This window comes from Prosopis cineraria, unplaced genomic scaffold (assembly GCF_029017545.1).
Source record: "Prosopis cineraria cultivar Desert tree isolate PC_DT_omini unplaced genomic scaffold, ASM2901754v1 PC7, whole genome shotgun sequence".
Classification (NCBI taxonomy): domain Eukaryota; kingdom Viridiplantae; phylum Streptophyta; class Magnoliopsida; order Fabales; family Fabaceae; genus Prosopis; species Prosopis cineraria.
In genome coordinates, this window is record NW_026555338.1 from 34,294,921 (window position 1) to 34,317,287 (window position 22,367).

General features: G+C 33.8%; 3 protein-coding genes across 3 annotated transcripts; 2 read left to right on the top strand and 1 right to left on the bottom strand.

The window, feature by feature from the left end:
• The first annotated feature begins 782 nt into the window (after positions 1-782).
• Positions 783-6,354, top strand: LOC129315423 (kinesin-like protein KIN-14N). Its single transcript, XM_054959089.1, is given in 19 exon segments — positions 783-998; positions 1,129-1,380; positions 1,481-1,625; positions 1,713-1,822; positions 1,919-2,038; positions 2,152-2,334; positions 2,538-2,661; positions 2,664-2,746; positions 2,843-2,917; positions 3,065-3,211; positions 3,288-3,402; positions 3,405-3,425; positions 3,517-3,626; positions 3,794-3,955; positions 4,049-4,266; positions 4,387-4,468; positions 4,551-4,655; positions 4,742-4,846; positions 5,000-6,354. Coding segments are annotated over 19 exon segments (2,406 nt in total). The 5' UTR covers positions 783-929; the 3' UTR covers positions 5,180-6,354.
• Positions 6,355-13,294: 6,940 nt separating this feature from the next.
• Positions 13,295-15,983, top strand: LOC129315426 (transcription factor ILR3-like). Its single transcript, XM_054959092.1, has 5 exons — positions 13,295-13,586; positions 14,554-14,616; positions 15,002-15,079; positions 15,179-15,341; positions 15,448-15,983. Exons 1-5 carry the CDS (start codon positions 13,459-13,461, stop codon positions 15,712-15,714), a joined length of 699 nt encoding a protein of 232 aa, XP_054815067.1. The 5' UTR covers positions 13,295-13,458; the 3' UTR covers positions 15,715-15,983.
• Positions 15,984-16,775: 792 nt separating this feature from the next.
• On the bottom strand, positions 16,776-20,573 carry LOC129315424 (probable galacturonosyltransferase 12). Its single transcript, XM_054959090.1, has 6 exons — positions 20,183-20,573; positions 19,245-19,300; positions 18,992-19,147; positions 17,864-18,454; positions 17,448-17,750; positions 16,776-17,297 (listed from the first exon to the last, which is right to left on the bottom strand). Exons 1-6 carry the CDS (start codon positions 20,391-20,393, stop codon positions 17,013-17,015), a joined length of 1,602 nt encoding a protein of 533 aa, XP_054815065.1. The 5' UTR covers positions 20,394-20,573; the 3' UTR covers positions 16,776-17,012.
• Between the last annotated feature and the right edge of the window lie 1,794 nt (positions 20,574-22,367).

The following is a 22,367-nucleotide window of genomic DNA, read 5'->3' on the forward strand; positions in this document are numbered from 1 at the left end:
GAATGGATAAGGCTAAAATATTTTTAAGAATAGCATTAATTTGAGCACCCCATATGTTATGTTAATGTTTAAAGGATTTGTGCAATTCCGCAATAGTACATCGAGTTTGAAAGATGTTAACAGGAGTAGTTTTGCATTTTAACGCTCATAACTAAACGGATAAAATGAATAAGGCTAAAATATTGTTATAAATAGCATTAATTTGAGCGCCCTATATGTTAATGATTAAAAGATTCGTGCAAATTCCGCAGTAGCACACGGAGTTTAAAAGATGTTAATGGATGATGAATAATGTGTCTTACTCTTACAAGTAATTAGAAATCTTACCAGATCGGAATTTGGATAGAGAAATTTTTTAATTTTCATAATAAAATTTACAAAAACTCAAAATAGCTACCAACTTTACTGAGGAGAATGTTGAATGGCAATATTGGAAGCACAACATTACAACGAATCTAATTTCAACTTCAAGTCATCGTCCAACGACACGTGACCGCCATATCCATAGCGGACCTAGTTTGAATTTTCAAAGTTCAAAAATCAACGGCAGTAAAATCTAAACCAAGTCTCAACTGATAAACAGTACCCAACACAACAAATCTGTAATCCTTCGAGGTCCGCGGACCCAGAGAGTCAGATACAGAGGATAAAAAAAAAAAAAAACCTTTTCCTGTTATCTTTTCTTTTTTTTTTTTTCCTGTTATCTTTTTATCTTTTCTTTTCAAGAATTCATCTCTCTCTCCTCCTTTATGTGTGTCTGGATCACTGGATCATCATTTATCACTAGTCATCTTCCTGCTCGCCAAAGCAACGAACGGCTTTGATATATTTGTTGGCTTTCACTACAATCCAAGGCCACACTCTAGAGGCACGCTCTCTCTTTCCTCCGTTTGCCTCTGCAACTGTGTGCGAGCTATTCAAAATCAAAAATGGTCTCCAAGAACCAGAACCGCCCTCCATTACCTCTCTCTTCCTCACCTTCAACCCCTTCTTCCCAGGTACCATTTTTTCTCATTTTCCATTACATGACTCCATTGTCCACTGCAATTTGTTTTGTGGTTGTACTTGAAAATGTGATTTTTTTTCCCCTTCCCTCTCACTGTGTCTTTTGTTCTTGTTTAAGTTTAGAAGATAATGGGCGATGAGGTCCTCGTAGATAGAGACCTACAACAAGCTGCAGGTGAAAAAATGGTGGGAACTCCGATTAATGGAAGAACTAGGCAAGCTTTCACAGTTGTTAATGGTGGGCACGATCTTAGCCCGAATAGTGCCCCGCCAAGCAATGCCGGGTCAGACTGTGGTATTATAGAGTTCACAAGGGAGGATGTGGAAGCATTGCTGAATGAAAAAGCCAAAAGGAAGGACAGATTTAACTATAAGGTCAGTTAAAGCTTTGAGATCTTCATGGCTTTGGGTCTTTCTGAATTAAGTTACATTTAATACTGCTTGGAACACTGACAAAAAACTATGTATTCTTTAGGAAAGATGTGAAAATATGGTGGAATATATAAAGAGGCTTAAAGTTTGCATCAGATGGTTCCAAGAGCTTGAGTTGAACTACTCGCTAGAGCAAGAGAGGTTGAAAAATTCCTTGGAATTAACCCAGCAAAAGTGCATGGAAATTGGTAAGATGTACATTTTTTTCCCTTTTGTTTTTTAGTATATTCCATCATCAAGTTTGTTTACTAATGTGTTCGGTTCAATAATTGTAGAGCTACTGCTTAAAATCAAGGAAGAAGAACTGAATTCAATTATCATAGAAATGAGACGGAATTGCACTTCTTTGCAAGAAAAATTAATCAAGGAAGAAACAGAAAAGTCGGTAAGGGGGTTTCTTCAAGTCAGTCAAATTTCAGGCCTTAAATTCTTTTTCAAATTAAATGCTGATAATAAATTCTATATGATTTGTAAATATAAGGTAGCAGTGGAATCTCTTGCGAAAGAGAGAGAGGCGAGGCTTGACATTGAGAGGTCACAGACTACTCTGTCAGATGACCTTGGAAGAGCTCAAAGAGAGCTTCAAAGCGCAAATCAGAAGGTAAACTAGCAGTACAATCCCAGTTCTACGAATTTATTTCTGTTTTCTATTTGTTCATTCTAGTCATGACAGGCATTTTACTGATAACTTTATGTATCTTTGGTTTTCTGCAGATATCATCACTCAATGATATGTATAAGCGGTTACAGGATTACATAACAAGCTTGCAACAGTACAATGGAAAGCTTCATACAGAGCTTTCTTCAGCAGAAGATGAACTTAAGCGTGTAGAGAGAGAGAGGGCCACTGCTGTGGAGAACCTCACCATGTTAAGGGCTCAACTTACTTTGTCCATTGTGAGTTTGCTTCCACTTGCTGACTATTGCAGTAAAGTTGTCTAAGAAAAAGACTAGTAACATTAGTTGATGCATAAAAACCTTCTGCTAATTTATTGATCGGGATGGCCTTTCTTTGTTTGTTTTTTTTTTTTTTGGCTTTTGGGGGGGGGGGGTTAACTTGGAAATGGTATCTAACACAGTTCCATTGGTTCTTTTGATAGTCCTCTCAAGAAGAGGCCGTGAAACAGAAGGAAGCTTTGACTAGTGAGGTTTCATCTCTCAGAGCAGAGTTGCAACAAGTGAGAGATGATCGCGACCTCAGTTCATCTCAAGTTCAAACCTTAAGTTTGAATTAGCAAAATTTAAAGAATCTACAGAGAAGTCTTCCATTGAACTGAACAACTTGACTATAAAAACAAATGAACTGGAGGTTGGTTTGCAGCCCTTTTCTTTCTTGCAATTATCTCATTCTCGGATCAACTTATGCTTGTATGACTTTGTATGACATGCTGAGTTTCCTGCACAGGCAAAATGTTCTTCGCAAGATAACCAGATAAAAGAATTGCAAGAGAAACTAACAACAGCAGAAAGTAAAGTACAGGTATGAGCTTTTAAATATAGAAGAAAAAGAAAATTCAAACATTAAAATCATTATCTATCTTTCTTGTACTTGGTCTCAGGCAATGAATGTGGATTTGAACATTGAAATAATCAATATTTATTTGGGTAACATCTTGTTCCTCATCAGGTATCTGATGTATCTGTACTTGAGACAAGAACAGAATTTGAAGGTCGACAAAATCTTATAGAAGAGTTACAAAGACGTTTGGCAGATGCAGAATATAAACTCATAGAAGGAGAGGAGCTGAGGAAAAAGTTACATAATACAATTTTGGTAACTTCCCTGAGCTTAAAACTTTCTTGATGATCAAGTAGGTATCCTCTCCTAAATAATCCCCATATCAATACAGGAGTTAAAAGGGAACATCCGTGTATTCTGTAGAGTTCGACCTTTGTTGCCTGATGAGAGTTGTAATGGAGAGTGCAAGATTATATCTTTCCCCACATCAATGGAGGCTGCAGGACGAGCATTGAATTGACCCCAACTGGTATATTTCTTGTGATGCTGCCACGAATTATTCTTTTACTTGATACTTTAATTAATGTCATCTACTCATGTTGCACTTGTTTTATTCTTAGGTCAGAGATATTCTTTCACATTTGATAAAGTTTTTGCACCAGACACATCACAAAAAGAAGTTTTTGTGGAAATTTCACAACTTGTACAAAGTGCTCTTGATGGTTACAAGGTAATTCCATGGCACTTTGCCCTACTGTTTGATTATCATTTCTAAATGTATTATACACACAGCTGAAAACAACAGCAGAATTTCTAGTCAACTATGGAAGACATGTCTATAATCCTTGGAAGTGATATATTTTTCTTATATTCATTTGGTGGCATGTTCTTTTTCAGGTTTGTATATTTGCCTATGGTCAGACAGGATCAGGGAAAACCTACACAATGATGGGGAGGCCAGGAAATACAGGGGAAAAGGGCTTGATACCTCGTTCACTGGAACAGATATTTCAAACAAGGCAGTCTCTGCAATCCCAAGGCTGGAAATATGAATTGCAGGTGACAACAATTTCTTCTTCAGTTTTCCCATCGTTTTCAATGAAAAAAAAAATTACATTGCTGAGAAAGTTTTCCCTTCATAACATTTTGCAGGTGTCAATGTTGGAAATATATAATGAAACCATTCGGGATCTTTTATCTACTAATAGATCATCCTTGGATGTAACACGTGTCGAAAATGGTACTCCTGGAAAGCAATACACAATAAAACACGATGCCAATGGAAATACATACGTTTCTGATCTTACAGTAGTGGATGTTCACAGTGCTAAAGAGGTCGCGTTTCTCCTACATCAAGCAGCCAATAGCAGGTTTTACTATTTCAGAATGTTCGCTTTTACCTTTCATTCTTTTCAGAAAAATCTTTTTGCCTATTCTGATGGCATGATGAAAGTGGACTGATTTTGAAATGAAATATTATTATTTATCAGGTCCGTGGGAAAAACCCAAATGAATGAACGGTCATCAAGAAGTCATTTTGTGTTCACTCTTAGAATCTATGGTGTTAATGAGGTACTTTAACATGTTTTCATGCATTTTTAGTTTTCAATCTTTCATGGACAAATCATTCTAACCTATTTCTTGTTTTTGCCAGAGCACTGACCAACAAGTACAAGGTGTTCTGAATCTGATTGATCTGGCTGGGAGTGAGCGTCTCTCAAAGAGTGGATCAATCGGGGACCGACTGAAAGAGACTCAAGTATGTGCAACACTTATGTTTTCTATTTCATTTGCTGCTGCTTATTTAGCTTCAAATAAATTAATTTTGTTTTTCTTCTTGACCAGGCAATCAATAAAAGTTTGTCATCATTAAGTGATGTTATATTTGCCTTGGGAAAGAAGGAAGATCATGTACCATTCAGGAACTCAAAGCTTACATATCTACTCCAGGTAATTCTTTTCAAGCTGACGTTCTTTTCTGACATCTACTAGAAAAGTCAAACTCTGTTTTGGTCCTTAAATATTCTAACTGTCAAGTTTTGTTGCATCACTTTAGTGCTCAACAAAAAAAAAAAAAAAGTATTGATTTGATTCCAATTTCAGCCTTGTCTGGGAGGAGACTCAAAGACATTGATGTTTGTGAACATATCTCCTGAACCTTCTTCAGTTGGAGAGTCATTGTGCTCTCTGCGATTTGCATCCAGAGTAAATGCTTGCGAGATTGGGACACCTCGGCGACAAACCAATGGACGCCCTGTGGACTCACGCTCGAGCTATTTCTAATCTTAAGATAGATGGAGATATTCTTTGACTATATATGGGACAAAAAAGCGCCATGCAATTGTGGTGATGGTGACTTGAATAAAATGAATACGAGTTTGATTCTAACACTAGCATATAAGATTGTATAGTCGAGAACTTACTGATGTGCTTCTTGTTTATCAAGCATGATCTATTGTTGAATCCATGAACCGAGAGTGAATGTGCAAGACTTATTTAGATGGAAATTTGACTATATGTATTTTTTAATTTGCAAAAATTTTTTAAAATACTAATAATAGATTCGAGAATGTCCAAGCTTAAAATATATGCATAGATAGTGATCTGAGGAAGGCCAACGACAAACGATTGGGAGTTGGGATGGAGTCATATGATGCAGAAGTCTTTCGTAGGGTTCTTGAGAACGTCACGTGCGATGGAATGCTGTGCAGAAGAGCAGGCGTCCAAGAAAGAATTAGGACAAAGTTGATGCGATGGAACAAGGGATTGCTTTCGTCTCTTTCCTTCTGGGCCGGGAATGGAAATGTCGTTAAGCTTCTTTGGATCAATCGATAGTGTGCTTATCAGTCTACTTTTGCTTGATTCTCATGCCAGTGGACTCGTCGATCAGCTTTAGGCTCATTAACTTCATTTCTGAAGTGAGCATGAAGTCCGAATTTTTTAGATACTGAGAAAGCGTCTTTCGTGATGAAAGTTGCAAGTTCGGATTCAGGATTGACAAAGAAATCAGCAAAGCGCAGCTGGAGCTGAATCTATTTTAGCACACTCTTTAAGAGTTTTGGAGTTCCAACAGATTCTGATTTGGAGGAGGGTGGGGAGTCAACTGTTCACGTCCGCCACCACCATGCACACAATCTGACAGTACGGAGAGTGTGCACGCAAAGGAAAAAACAAAAAGGTTCAAAAGATCCTAAAAGGATGAATTCGAGTAAGGCTAGCTCGGACCAAGGCTGACTGTTATCATAGGCAATGATGAGCAGAATCATGATGGCCATGCTGTCAATAATGGAAAAAACGTGCAACAGTACATTCATGCTTGTCTATCGGTCATGAGTGATAGCGTTATTAAGTAGTTGGTCATAGTAACTAATCATGGTTAAATTATGTAACTGACTTTGTTATTATTATCTGCACGCGCGTGATTCCCTTTATATATTATACTAATCACTATTAATGAATGTCAGACTATTCACTTCACTTTCCCTCCTCTCTCTCTCTCTCTCTCTCAACTTTTTTAACGTGGTTATTGGAGCGAAAACTGGGCTAGAAAGTCAAATAGATTGTGATGAGACGGCAGATATTGGCCTATTGGGTTAAACAATGATGAGATCGAGCCCAAATAAGATAGAATAATGTAAAGGGTCTTTAGATTATTTATTCTTTCGTTAAAAAAGTGGAATTTCAATTTTCACCGGTTGAACAGAGATGAAGCCTTTGATGGATGCGGCAGGGAGAAACACAAATATCGCTACTGGTGACATTTTCCGTCCATAGCATACACACAAAGAAATTTAATTTACATACAAAAAAATGATAAGAAAAAGGTTGTAAAGAGCAATGATGTTAGATGTCATGAGACGGACCTCCAAGTGATACAAGGAGAGTGTGCGTGGCTATGTGTGGGTCATCCTTTTTTATAGGGAAGCATTCGGGTATGTGTGTGAAATTGATCCATGTAAAAAAAAAAAAAAAAAGAGCTAGAGCGAGACAAATACAGAAATCAAACAGAGACAGCGAATTTACATGTGAAAGCTATAGAAAAAGACGATATTATACTTACCTTTAAGAAACGAGCCTCGAATTTCAAAAGTATTGGTAGCATGTCATTGCTGGAACATGGAAAGGAAAACAACACGTAAGTTAAAGAACTATATGCATGTCAAAGTTTATTTTTTGCCAAAATATATCTGTATTTGAAAGCTGAGAATGCATATATAATATATTTGATCACCTGAGTGCAATACTTGTCCTGATATAGAAAAACGTTTGAATGAATTTATAAAAATTTAATATAACCTTATCAAACAAAAACACATCAGCAATAAGTTATACGGATACGCCAAGTCACCTTCATATTGAGGGGTGATTAGGGTTCATGGTTCTACCGTGCCACCGTGGCATCAATATTTGTCCTTCTTTCTCTTACTTTTTGCTTATTTACATTGCATGCATGCAGATTAATCTATCCAGTTCTCTTCTTGTTAGCGCATGCCTTGTGTCGCTATGAGTCGTTTCTTTGAAGAAATAGTCTCCACCATTTATCAAGATGTTTCGTTTCTGACAGTGGATATAGATGAGGTTAAGGCAAATTATTTTATTCTTACTCAGATACACACACACATTAGTGTCTGTATACATGTTAAACTAAAGTATATATTTAGTTCCTGTAGTACATTTGTTTATCTCTGTTTTTTTCCTAATTCGCCATCTTTTGTGTTTATGTATCTTTTTGCGGACCGTGAATTTTCCTAATTGTTTTATCTCGGAATTCCAAATCCCACTTTGAGGTCACATGCATGTAACTAAATCTTATCGCTCGAATTATGAACACAAAACACTTGATAATATATTTTATTTGTTTATTTGATAATGGCCCTATGAAAAGCTGTGAAGTTGAACAAGTATCCGGTTCTCTGAATATCCATTTTCTAATGCCCTCACAAAAGATTATCCTTTCACGATATTAGAAAACAAATCTGTGAAGAATATAAATTAGGATATCTTCTTTCTGACTTTTTCTTTGGGTTAAATTCATGAGTCTCTGAACCCAATTATTATATGCTGTGATGTGATTCCATGTCGGATTATGAAATATAGCCTCCAAGTTGGGAGTTAAAGCGATGCCTGATACTTTCGTGTTGGTGAGTGTGGTCTGTGGAGAAGCTGTTGAGAGTATAAACTTGTGGGAGCCAATCATCATCAAAGGAAAAGGATCTATGCTTTAATCATTCTGATCATCTTTGAGACATGTTGTTGTCCATGAATATCATAAGTTTAACCAAATTTTTTTTGGTCAAATATTATTTATGATGTGTCCATGCTGTGAGTTATTATAAAGTTTATATTAATTGTATTGATCTATTTTATGACTAAATCGGTAATCTGTAGTTTGTAGAGATAGGGGTAAAAATCACACACACACACACACACACACACACACAAATATACTTATAATCTTTCCTTCTTTTCAAATTTTGCAAAAAAAAAAAAAAACATGATGATGATCATGATCAAGTTGTAAAAAAAAAAAAATCAAACTAGTCAACCGTAAGTTTAACGTTGACAGCTAAAATTACACGAGTGTATGATCAATTAATGAAATAAAAAATACACGCTACAAGTGGCCTAATTGAAGGATCGGTTGTGATCATATAAATTGAGCTACATCGAGGACTTTTGATGATGGATCTGTTAAAGCAGCATCTAACGGCGCTTGGCCACAGTATCTTTAGACAAAGGCACTAAAGCAACGCCAGGGATTATTTTCTTATACAAATAATCAGCGAACCATGAATATCCTTAAAAACACACACACACACGCATAATTGCCTTATTTAGTTGCCCAAGTGTCACTTGGATATAGATGGACTCACACTAGTAATCTTAGTAGGGTTATATAGTGGCAGAGCCAGAAAATTTTGTTTGAGAGGTCAAAATGACAAACATATATAACAATCGAAAGAAAATTAAATGTATATATATTACCAATATAACATAAATATTTTAATATATATATTTATATTTAATTTTACACATACACTATATAACAAAAATAAATGTATATTTTTATTTTAAGTTTTGCTCATTAATTTTTCATAGCATAAGAATAGTTAATTATTATATTTATGGTAAAATTTTTAAAAATTTCCTCCTCAATATAAATCATCATTAAATTGGCAAATATTTTATCTACTTCATAAGCATTGAATAATTTAAATATATCATTGATTTCTAAAATTCTATTCAATAAAAACTCTATTACTTTCTCATTAAATTTACTATTTAATTCTTTTAATTGATATCTTCTTTATTCAATATATTTTAAAATTTTGGTTGCCGTGCTTTATAAAATTTGCTAGTAATAATTCTTATAATTTTTTCATCAAATATAAAATAAAAAAAAATTAAATGATATCAATACTTTAATAGCAACTATAGTGTTATCTTGTTGAAAATAAATAAATCCTATAACAACTATATCTTTAAGCTACAACAACAGTTGGATTATACATAAATAAAAAACTATTATAAAATTAAAATAAGAATTTCATTTATATTCTTGTAGCTTATATAATGTGCCAATTTAAAGAGCAAAAAATATATAACTTTTATATTTTAATTAAAAAAAATTAAAAAGATAGGGAGTTGTAGTCCCTACTTATTGATTCCCTTATCTCCATCCCTGATTATATTTTAATAAATGGGGCTTATCATATAAAATCACAAAAAGAGGGAGAGAGATATTGTGGACATGGACATCAACCTGCGTTCTGGAAATATTAATGCCCTTTTATATGTTTTAATTTGCTGTAATGAAGAAGTTACGTTGCGTGCAAGTTTTAAAAATGATTTGCCGGAGCCGTGTGAGCGGCGTGCAAGTAATCATCAACAGAAAGTACTAGTACAATTAATAAAGAGGTTTACTCCCTTTTTTAAAAAATATAATACAATTTTAATTAAATCTCATCTTAATAAAATAATTATTTATTTTTAAATTAATTTTATATTTTTATATTTATCTTTATTAAATATTTTATAATAAATATAGAGTCATTCATTAAGAAAAATATTTTTAAAAAAACATAATAATTAAATCTCAAAAGATTAAAAATATCTTATATTTTTTAACATTAAATTTTTTAAAAAATACTTTATATTTTTTAATGGAGGGAGTAATATATTATTTTAATCTTTGATATAAGATAAAGTTAACAAATTTTGTGTTCATTGAAAAAAATTTAGTTATAACCTTAAATTACACAAAAAAAAAGAAATATAACTTTTCAATTTTAACTTTTTTAATTAATGATAATAATAAATTATTCTTGAAAAATTTAAATGATAAACAATATATGAGGGGTAAAATTAAAAAAATATTAACTATTTTAATTGCTTCTTGTATTAAAAGAAACTTTTAACCTTTATCTTATATGAAAGAAAGGAAGAAATATTATAGTGGTATCATATCTTATGACACTGTTTTTCTGTCTTTTTTTAAATTATCAAAAGCCGGAAAATAAAGGCTGTTTTTACTCGTGCGCCACGTGTGATAAGCAATTGCATTTTCAATTGCAAGGATATCTTGTTGGTAAAAAAAAAAAAAAAAACATTGCAAGGATATCTTGTCTTTTTTTACACAGGACAACTTATAACCAAACACTTGTTAATAGAGCGTGGAAATAAGTCAAGCTCCAATCAAAAGTTTACTTCCTCCTACTTTAAAATTAACCTAATTTATTTACTAAACAACTCAGCTTATATTAAGTCTTTAATTAAGTTTATTTATCTAAATAAATTAAGTTTAATTTTTTAAGGCCTAGCCTGTAAACTCAACATACTAGCCTGTTTACATACACATATAATATAATAATTTGATCTTTATTTTTAAATTTTTAATTAAGTTTTCAATTAAATTGAACTTACAAGTTGATTTTAACGTTATTATTTTATTATTGTGTTGCATTGTATTGTAGTAGGTAAGTTCTTTTAATTGGTATATATTATAATTGATAAATCATGTATACATTTATATTAATAGATCTAAAGTATGTGTGAGATATTTAAAATTAAAATGTGAGTTTATTTAAAAAGCTTACTTTTAAATAGATTTTCAGGTTAGGCTAAGCTTTAAGTAGGCCCATGCTTGAGTTATTAAAAAAAAAAACTTATATAAGTTTCAGATCAGGTTCAGGCTCTTGACTCACCACACAAGTTCAATCCTATTTAATCAAAGCTTAATTTAACCTAACTTATTTTTACCTCTACTTGCCAAATATCTTACTACAAGATAAATAGAATGTAATTATGTAAATAAAAATAAGCACGTGAGCTTTACAATGTATTACTTTGTTTCTATTTGTAAGAGAAACTAATATTTTTTTACTTATTTTTTATATAAGCAAAATCACATACTTCAATAAGCATTTATTACATATTTTTTAAATTTTTTCTTATAATGTATATCAACGAGGAATAATAAATGCATGTTTATGTTGATAAACACGGATATTTTAATCTAATTTTTTTATTTTTAGATATAATTATTATGGTTAACTAACTTTTTTAAATTGTATGATACAATTTTTTTCTCTTATACATAAAAATGAAGGGAGTATAAAATAAACAAAATTTGCACAAATATATAATATTATTATATTATTTTATTAAAAATATAATGACGAGAGAATAAAAATTATCATGAATTTATGTATTTATAAGGTGTCTTACCTAGGATGTGTTTGTTTGAGGAGTTCGGAATCTCCCCTCCCTTCACTTGGTTGACAAATTTTGGAGGGCAGAGGAGTTAAAATAACTCCTTCCCTCTCCCCTCATATTGCTACCCTCCAAATTAGAGTTTTTTAAAAGGAGCTAATTTTTTTATTATTTTATCTTTATTTATTTTTTAATATTCTAAATATACTCATAGTTAAAAAAAAAACTTTTCCTTCATATTAAATTATACTTCACTCTTAAATCTCGACAGACCTTATTGCTCCCTTTTAAATTGAGGTTCTTTTGGAGGGAGCTAATTTTTTATTATTTTGCTCTTATTTATTGTTTAATATTTTAAGTATACTCATAACCAAAAAAATCTCTTCTTCATATTGAACTGTGCTTCACTTTCAAACCTTAACTAGTCTCATTATTTTTTTAAAAAATATATTTCATCATATTTTATTATATATTTAAGGGAGTTATTTATTTTTTATAAAAAATTGTTATCATTATAATTATTGATTTAATTTTTTTGTTCACATATTGATAATATCATATGATGAGAGAGAATTTTTAAAAAACCATGCACTTTAAATTGAGATATAAAATTATTTTTTATAAAAAATAATTAAATTTTTTTAAATTAATGTATAGAGATATAATAATAAATTAGTTATTATTTTCCATCTCCTCCCCTCTTAAACCAAATAAAAGATTACTAAAAATCCCACCCCTCTTTTTCCCTCCAACAAAATCGAACAGGATAACACTAAAACTCTTTTCTCTCCTTCCTTTGAACCAAACATACCAAAATAAATAGTTGATTGATTTATTTATTGAGAATATTTCTAAAAAAAATATTAATTACATATTGAAAAGCTTGGAAATATCTTATATTTTTTAAACACTTAACATAAAAAATGTATTCAAGTAAGGAAAAAAAATCTCATATTTTTAAATGAAAGAAGTATAATTAATTTTTTGAATTATGTGCAACCTAATTTAGATTTAAATACGAAGATTTGATAGTGCTTTCATGCTTTGTTTACTGGGGAGAAAAATTAATTTGTACTACTTCAAGTTATACATATTATATTCTTACGTTAGCGACCTAGTGTGATGGCCATGCTTGAAAATTAATAAGCAAACCCTAACAAAGTGAAGAATTTTCAACAAATTAACATATATTACTTATGTAGTTGTAGAATAATTTTAAAGCCAACATTCTCTCAATGAGGATATAAATTAATTAGTACTACTCCGTTTTTATTTATAAAAAAATTATCAAAAAGTGATAATTTTTTTATATAAATAAAATCACATATTTTAATAAATATTTATTACATATTTTTTAAATCATCCTTTATACTTTACATTAATTAATAGCAATTAATGCATTTTTATGTTGATTAATATAAAAAATTTTAGTTCTTTATTTTTAAATATAATTATTATAATTTATTAACTTTTTAAACAGTATAATATATATATTTTATGTATATAAAAATGGAGGCAGTGGGTACTAGTTAACTTTTTTTGGGTCCTTCTGTTGGTTCTCGGTTTTTGGCTGTCTGAAATAAACTTGGGCCAACATTCGATTGTGAAGCCCAGGGCAGGATCCGGTTTTGCCGTCGAACAATGACGACGGTTCGACGAAAGGCATTACCCCTTGGAATCAAGCCTACTATTTTCCTCATCACTCACCAGTCTCGCGGATTCCCTTTTCGCAGAAAAGACCATTCTTTTTACCTATCCCATCAAACGTGCAAGCCCCCCGCTTTCTGTTCGTTCCCCAGGAAAAGAGGCCTCGCCTGAAATTCTGAATTTTCCGGGAACTCCGCTGCAGAATGGTTGGCCCGGAAAGCACCAATTGGCTTTTCGATTACGAGATAACTGTCCCTGATGAGAGCTTTCCTATACCTGCTTCCGGGTTCAGCTGGCCGTCGCAGGCCTTGGATGGTTCTTCGAATACCAGGTTCTACAATCATTCCCAATTCTCTCTTCTTTTCCGGATGCGCTCTGTAATCTTGCCATTTATCACTGATTGTTAATTAGGGTTTTGAATATATTGTTTATTCTTATGAGCTATTCTGAATACTCCGGCGTTTAATTTATGCCAGACTTCTTTACTTTTTAGAACTGTCTGGGCTTTTAGTATTAATCTTGGATTGGTCACAGGTGGCAAGTTTTCTTAGTTCATGGAAGAAATGCGCTACTGGGTTTGATTTTGTTTGCAGGAATTAATAATTGCTGCAAATTCCTGCGCACCCTTGTAAACTTGATCTTTGAATGCAATTTTTTCCCCAAAGTAAAATTTTTTTTTGATACGAGTCCTTATATACATTATTTTGTGGAACTTGGCTATTTTTAAACTTATTCGTGATAGCCTTTTTTTCACCCCTATTTCATCCTTTTTATTTGAATTTTCTCTTTTTCTGATTGGGGCTGGTTTAGTCATGTGGGCTTAGTAAGAGTTGTAGATTGTCTCTTCACAGCCGGCGGCCTTTTTCATTCCATTTTCTCTTGTTTGGTTACACCTAGATTTTGAGGTTGAAATTGAATCAATGATTAGGGAATTTGATGAAGAGCCCGAGTTATGTTTTTGTAAACTTTTATGCTTGGAGTAGAATTTGGTCCTGTAGATAATGTTTCTGAGGTAGGTTGCTTTCATCCTAACATGAAAGCCTATGTTGATCAGAATGTATTTTTGGTTTATATCCGCATGATGATGTTCAGAGATCTTGTTTATCTCTCTATATATTAATGTCACTGTGCTGAAATTTGTTCTGCATGTTTGAAATAGAAACATGATATTTTATTTTAAAAAAAAATAGTGGAAACATGATTGAATCAGTTGATTAACTCCAGGACAACACCTGTCTTCGAAACCCCAAATTCTGGCTGACTCTATCTTCTTCTTTGATGATCTTATCTGATTTTAGTGCTGAGATTGATGGCACGTTGTGGGATACTGATGGTGCGAAAGAGTCTGGTTCAAAGAAGAGGTACTGATTTCAAAACGTTGGTTTGTTTCTGCTGCTTGTTCAATATTCAATATTTAAGTTATTTAATGCACTTTTTTAGGCTTAGTATTGTACTATTGTAACAACTGAGTTCTGAAATACATTAGCTGCTGTAATTTTTTCTTTTTTTTTTTTTTATAGAATTTATATAGACTTGCTAGCAATAAGTCATCATCAATAATGCATGACATTCCCCCCCGTTCAATTTCATTTGGCCCCTCTCCTGATATCATATTTCCCTATTTAGAGGTCCAAATCACTCCTTCTTGTGATATCAACAACTTAACATGAAAATTGAGCAGGTCATATCTTAATAGCGTATCCTTGAAGGAAATGACCTCATCTCTTTTTTCATTTCCTGTTGCAGGGGTAAACCTGAATCATGTGCTGCTTCTAGTTCAAAGGCATGTCGAGAAAAGCTGAGGAGGGACAGGCTGAATGACAAGTAAACTTTTTATTGACCTTCTAATCTGTCACTTTGCTCCACTTGAGTTGTATGTAAACATGTCTCTGGCGCTTGTTCTGATATGGTTGACATGGTCAGGTTTCTTGAATTAGGCTCTATTTTGGAGCCTGGAAGGCCTTCCAAAACAGACAAGGCAGCTATTCTCATTGATGCTGTTCGAATGGTGACACAATTACGGGTTGAAGCTGAGAAGTTGAAGGACTCAAATATGAATCTTCAAGAGAAGATTAAAGAGTTAAAGGTTAGGCCTTTCTTTCTATTTAGCTGAAGTTTTGGATAATCGAATAAAATGAACAAGAGAATTCCTACAGAGATCTAGCAGCATGAAATTCCCATCTGTTTTGTAGGCAGAGAAGAACGAACTACGAGATGAGAAACAGAGGCTCAAGGCTGAGAAAGAAAAGTTGGAGCAGCAGTTGAAAGCTATCAATGTTCAACCTGGTTTCATGCCTCCCCCTCCTGCAATCCCTGCGGCATTTGCTGCTCAAGGCCAAGCCCCTGGCAGCAAGTTGGTGCCTTTTATTGGTTATCCAGGAGTTGCCATGTGGCAATTTATGCCTCCTGCTTCTGTGGATACTTCACAGGACCATGTTCTCCGTCCACCAGTTGCCTAAGTTGGCACCATAAAATTATTTGGGCATCTATTTTGGCTCGAAAGCTTGTATTCATTCACCCTTTCTCCTTAACTTAGTTTCTTTTTTGTCACTTTTTTTGGTTCTGTTTCTCCTTTTGTTTAGCTTAGCAACATCTTTGTTAGTTTTCAATCAAGTGTAAGAACTGGATCTGGTGATGAGCTTGATTGTATTTGATATCTGATACTATCATGAAAAAACGCTGGTATTTGCATGTAAATGCTAATAAGCTTCTCTGGCCGTCTTACCTATATTATTTTTATGGTGGTTGTTATTAGGTTTTGAGACGATCTGTTCCAAGACATGTTATTGAATACGAGTGGATGAATTTTGGTGCACATATTGTGGTCTTCTAAAGAACTGTTTTTGGGCTGAATCTTTTAAAGAGCTAAGAACATGACATATTTTATCTGAATCCTTCAACTTTGACTAATACCCCTGAGGCAAAACTGGTTAGTTCCACTGTCGGTGGAGCGGACTGGAATGGCTCGTTTGATCAGTTACATTAGGGACCGGTTCAGTGTCAGGTTTGAACATGAGGGGTGACCATTTATTAGTCCGTTGAGCTGACTTTGAATTGGTCAAAAGTGGTGGTTGGACCAGTCATTTATTTTTTAAAATTTTTAATTTATCCATGCCAAATGGGCAATGGGAAAAGGAAAAAAAACTAACATCCAAGAAATAAACACGTGTATGTATGTATGTATATGTATTCAAAATCTATAGGTCCGTTATAGATCAAGAAATAAGTATATTAAATTTTGGATGAAGACAATAAGTATTGATAGATGTCTTTTTCATTTTTTATATTTAAATATTCATTTATATTATTATGAATGATTATTTCTTTTTATTTTGTTTCATTTAAAATATATTAATCGTATACAGTTCAACAAGTCTGATTGTAAAACCATGAACTGTAAGCTTTATTTTTTTTATTTTATTTCTTTTTTTAACTTTTTGTTCGATTAGTACTAAAGCTGAATGTTCATCTGCATAAATTATCAGATGGCTGCAGGATACTCCCTAAATGCCTGGAAAGATTTACATGTATAATCTACAATACTAATACGATGAAGGCTGAAAGAAAAATCATGAGATTTTCCACAGAGAATAGGAATTAGGAAGTTTCAAAAACAAAGGGGAAGCACCAGGCTGTGTCGTTGTTTTAACTTCTTGAATGAAGGCCTAATGCAAGGAATTACTCTCGTTTTCTTTTCTCTTTTTACAAAAGCCATTTCTTCAACTCATAAACAAGGCCACATGCTTCAAGAACCAAGCTATGATGCCCTAATGCGACAATTCTTGATGAACTTATCTGAAAAGTCGATATACTTGGCCCACATTGGCCTGAGCTGAGGAAAAGCTATCTCCAGCCAAGGCTTTGCCCGCCCATTAAAATGGATGACACCAGCACTCTTTGCATCAGCAAGGCTTGTGTTCTCCTGATATCCCAATCCCAGCATGTGCCAGAAAGGATCAATAATGTGGACATGACCGTGGAAGGCTATTAACCCAGGAGGTAAGGTCCCTAGCTGCCACAAACTTAGGTCTGATTTTATATTCTGCATAAAGGGAAACAGAGTTTTCAGAGTGCATTGTATCGTCTAGCTCTGATAAGCAACTATTTCGATGACTTAAATTAAAACAGGGTGTTTTCATTAACTTTGCCTTTTCTTTGTGGTCTATGATGTTATAAATAAAAATACACATACCTGCTCAACCCAATAATGGTATTTAAGGCTTATGTTGGTCTTCCTCCAAGCCTCTAGATCAAAGATGTTCATTCCATAAGCCCAAGCACATTCACTGGGATCGAAACTCTTGGATATTAGAGGGTGGGAGAAGTTCAAATAGTTTTTGAGCCTCTTCGACATTACAAACTTATCTTCTCCATTACAAGTTTCTACTGCTCCATTGACTTTTCCATTCATGTCAATGTCCCAAAGAGGGGAAAGATCAGTTTGTACCACAATGTCATCATCCAGGAAGACCACCTTGTTTAGACTTGGGAATAGCTGTTATGAAATATGTATTATGGCAATAAGCATCAGAGGTACCAACACGAAAAAACTAAGTAGGCTTACAAATAAGGGACTTTACCCTAAACAGTCTGTTTTAAACTATTTACCTCCGGCAGATGTATGCGTATGTGGTTCATCACTGAATTATACTTGGGACTAAGTGCTTGCAGCTTTGATGCAATAACATATGGCTTCTCACTAGTATTGGTAACAATAGCTGATGATCCCCCTCTAAACTGTGACCTCACTTTCTCATCTTTCTCCATTGCTTCCAGAACAGGCACTTTCCCCTTTGAAAACCAGTCAAAATGATGCAATGCCTTGACCTCAATAATAGCAGGTGATAAAGGGTGCAAAGAAAACCAAGCCTGCATGGGATAGTAAGTCTTTTTATCTGTAATGATGTGAAGAACAACCAGATGGGGCTTCAAGGAGTTGCGGACAAGGGAAGTTGCAACCACAGAGGCAGCCAGAACATTGTCTGAGGCAAGGACAAAGTGGAAGTAGCTGTTGTCAACCAGGGCAGGCACGAGCTCTGCAGAAGGAAGCTGAAGGCGAGCTTCTGCATTGTTGGTGTGCTCATTTGCTAGCCTTAAGGCAAGGCAGTGAAGCTGCTTGGGAATGCTGCTTGATGCTACATGACGATACAAGTATTCTTGAATTTTAGCTGTCCTGGTCCTTTGTTCCATGAGGGTGACCTGAGAAGTTCATTGTTTCCATTAGCCACTGATCCAACTCAAAGTTCAAGTGGTTTTAGTGAAAATGCATCTTTCGGACTGGCTTTAAGTAAGTTTCTCTGATATGATATAAGAAAAAAGTTTTCTGGAAGATCCAAGTGATGTTTAGTTGTAGTAAAATATATATTCATCACGATTTTTTAAAAAAGAAATATTTATAAATTGCATGCAAGTTTTGTTCTCATCATAATTTTTAACGCAGTCCATCACACTGAAATTTATTGGATTTAAAGTGTGACAAAACATATTTTTGAGAAAATAAAGTTTAAAATATTTTTATGATCATTAAGACATAATATTGAGAAATATTTGTATGATCATTAAGACATAATATCACGTCAAAGAGAATTAAAAAGTTTAAAATATTAAGTGGATAGGTTCAAAATAATTTTATTACAACACCTTGAAATATTTTATTATTGAAGTGTGTAACTACAAGCACTAAAGTAATCTTTTATTGTTCTTTTAGTTAAAAAGAGGGAGGATCAAATATTGTACCATCTCTCGCAGTTTGACAGCAAATGTCTTGACGTCATATTCACCTTCCCTTACTTCAGCCATGAACTCTTCTAACGTCTGTGGAATATCAGATCTTCCTTGTAGATCATCTTTGCCTAGAGGCTCATCTAATACCTGGAATATCACTTCTGGGACCTAATAAAAATCAGTGTCAATTTCATTCGTTAGTATAAATTTCAAGTATTTGCAAATTATTGAAAAACATTCAAACAATAAGGGTTTGGGATATTACAGTTGGTTCTAGTTTTCTTCCGATAATTCTTGGTCCTAGTTTCCTTCCCAGGCAACCTGAAAATGTAAAATCAATAAATCACATCTATACAGATTATGCTATCCCAGAAGTTGAGTTTTTCTTTCACAATCCAGGCTCAAAATCCAAAGTTTAATTTTTGAATTAGTGGAGTTTATGCTCTACTATCGGATTAGTTCTATCTTAAGAATATGGCGTCTATGCTGCGGAATTTTTTTTTTTTCTTTCGTTTTTGTTTTTGTTGGTGAGAGTGGAAAAAGAATTCATAATGCAATATTATTTATTTATTATTTTTCAGAGAAGGGGGCAAGTGGCAGCCTCTCGTGGAGTTATGGTCAAGTTTGCGAAAACTCATGTGATATCCTAAACTTTAACAAATTGATAAATTTTTTCCAATTTTTTTAAACACAGGTTCATTCTTTAAAAATTAAAATGAACTGTTTGGCGAATCATATTGCTCTTATGCAGTACAAGATAGAAAAAGTCGGATTTTGACAAGTGGGTTAATACATACATACATACATACATATAGCTCTTAGTGGAAACTTGAACTTTTGTCCGTTGCATATATTTATTCTGCAGTATCTAGTCAGTTCTCTCGTGAATCTCTTAATTTATCAGGATATTCTTCCTAGTGGCAGGAGTGGGACATAAATGGCTATATTACTGACGAATATGCAGAATATGCTTGTCAGTGTGTGTATACAGTACAAAAATATGGCCACATGTACATGTTTTTTATTGGTTTCCAACTTCCTTTAATTTATCAATATCCCAAAACCATAAAATTTTCAAATCAAAGGTCGGTAAATATATGTGGATTGGGGAATGCGGCCAAATACAGAGCTATTTGTAACTCATTACAAAGTGCAAGACTTTGTACTTGTGTATGAGAAAGAAGAGAAAGGATGATAATGTACCTATGGTTGAGCACCTGTTTTCACCATCAATGGAGTCCACTGCTGTCAACACAAACACAGACCGAACAAGTAATGTGAAGAACAAGAGTGAATAGAAGAGCATCCGATAAGAAACTCGCCGTGACACAACGTTCACTTTGATGAACTCTTTCAACCCTTTCCCTGGAAGCACAGTGACATGCCTTAAGCTTGGAGATATTTGCAGCTGCATTTTGTCCCAAATGCAACACACACACACACACACACACACACACACACTGAGGCCTTTCAACAAACACAAACACAACTAAACTTTGGAGTCCTTCTCCCCTGATACTCCAAAAGGGGTAGTTTGCACTCCTTATTTCATTTGGCACTTTGAGGACTACCACCTGATGAAGAACAGAGGACAAGTGCAAGAACCCATGAAAGTAATTGTGCAGAGGGAAGGTTTTGATGAAAGCTGAAGGTGGTCACTATCATTCACCTACACTTGCTTAGCATTTGGGTCAGGCATGTCAGGGGATTTTTATGGGCTTTAATATTTTACTGAGAGGAACTGGGGTTGTTAAGGAGAAAGAGACACAAGACTAATAAGAAGCAGGGTATGTAGTTTGATTTAAGCTTGGAGTATTGACTTTGGTTTGAAGGTGAGAAGAAAGGAAAAAGAAAAGCAAAAAACAAAACAAATACGAAGTTGGTCTGTATTTGGTTGTTGTAAACTTGGCTTTGCCTCCACACGAAGTTTGAGTTTATATAGCACAGGGTTTGAAAGTTTGGACGATGATAGAACAGGACTTCTGTTTGGAAAATGACAAGCTTTCTCTATATGTAATGGTGGGTTTCATGATGTGGTTGTTTGAGTAAAAAACCAGTAAACCTTCTATTTGTCTCTAATAAATGACCTACCTCTTGAGAGATTATTAAATATTAATTACCAAAAACAATAACTTTGACCAGCTTCATTCATTGATATCATAAAGGGGGCGAGATTATAGGCAGAAGAAATTCCATCTTGTCAAGTTGGCAAGTCGCGCACTAGACGCTTCACGCATTGTGGTTAAACATTTTTTCTTCCGCACAACCCAACAATAAGCTACGAGATTTCATTCCACTAAAGAGAAATTCTGACGTTGGATTTTGGAGAATTCTAGAAGATACATTTGCCAACATTACAAAATTAACTTTATCTTTATATTCAAGTGTGAACAAAATTTAGATGAGTTGGAGCATACTTCCAAACTTAAAGAAATAACCCTTGGCCTTAATAATGTTTAACTAATGCATCATTACCCATAGTTTGAACAACTGTAACGAAATTTCTTCCTCAACGTAATATTCCCTAAATGTTACTGGTCTAAAGTTATTTTACTATGAATCACCATTAAAATATTATCAGGCCTGTTTAATGGGTGAATGATTGATCACCTGTGAGAGAAATAAAGAAAGCCGAAAAGATGCAAACCACAATCTCCCATTATAATACGCGTTTATTGAGAGGATGTACTCTGTTATATCCTATATTCTTTCTACTACTTCGAAAGAGGGATCAATACTGACTTCCTCGACCGAAAATGAGAAATGATTGACGTCATTTTTTACACGTTAAGAACGTGATTCGAATGGTGTCAGCATTCAAGGTTGGTGGTGCCTTTTTCAGGTCAACACGACAAATCAAAGAATGATTTTAAGTAAAATTTTACATTAGGATTTACCGACTTTTGAGTTTGAGTCTATTTTCAGACTAGATAGAAATGGAAACTGATTCGAGAAAGCACTGGGCTCGTTTCGCGGTTAGTTAACTTATACATAGTAAAATTCAGTGGTGATTTGATAAAGTTATTTTGCTTCACCAGAAGATTATATTAAGTTCTGTCATGTCTTCAACACTAATAAATTAATATCAAGCAGGAACAAGACGGGAAAGCAGCCAAGCTCGTAACGGCAGAAGAATTTCACCCAGTCTCGGTTGGGACATCAAAAGGTTGAGGATACCTTTGGCCATAATGAATTTGGTAATTAAACAATTATCTGGATCAATATAAATTTGGGATCTCCCAAATCTAACAGTAATGAATAGTGAATTACTGATATTACCTCCCTTTTTTGGGTACTTTCTCTTGAACATAGCTTTTACAGTGAATTACTGACATTGCCCTCATTTTTTATTGTACAAGTACAGTTAAAAATTCATTTTAGTGTATAT

Bases quoted from the DNA above. Each gene is read 5' to 3' on its own strand.
- LOC129315426 (XM_054959092.1), top strand. From the start codon at position 13,459: ATGGTTGGCCCGGAAAGCACCAATTGGCTTTTCGATTACGAGATAACT. The intron at 13,587-14,553 runs GTTCTACAATCA...ATCTGATTTTAG, and splicing joins GATGGTTCTTCGAATACCAG to TGCTGAGATTGATGGCACGT. The intron at 15,342-15,447 runs GTTAGGCCTTTC...TCTGTTTTGTAG, and splicing joins AGAAGATTAAAGAGTTAAAG to GCAGAGAAGAACGAACTACG.
- LOC129315424 (XM_054959090.1), bottom strand. From the start codon at position 20,393: ATGCAGCTGCAAATATCTCCAAGCTTAAGGCATGTCACTGTGCTTCCA. The intron at 19,148-19,244 runs GTAATATCCCAA...GATTTTTATTAG, and splicing joins GAAGAAAACTAGAACCAACT to GTCCCAGAAGTGATATTCCA. The intron at 18,455-18,991 runs GTACAATATTTG...TGAACTTCTCAG, and splicing joins CTGTCAAACTGCGAGAGATG to GTCACCCTCATGGAACAAAG.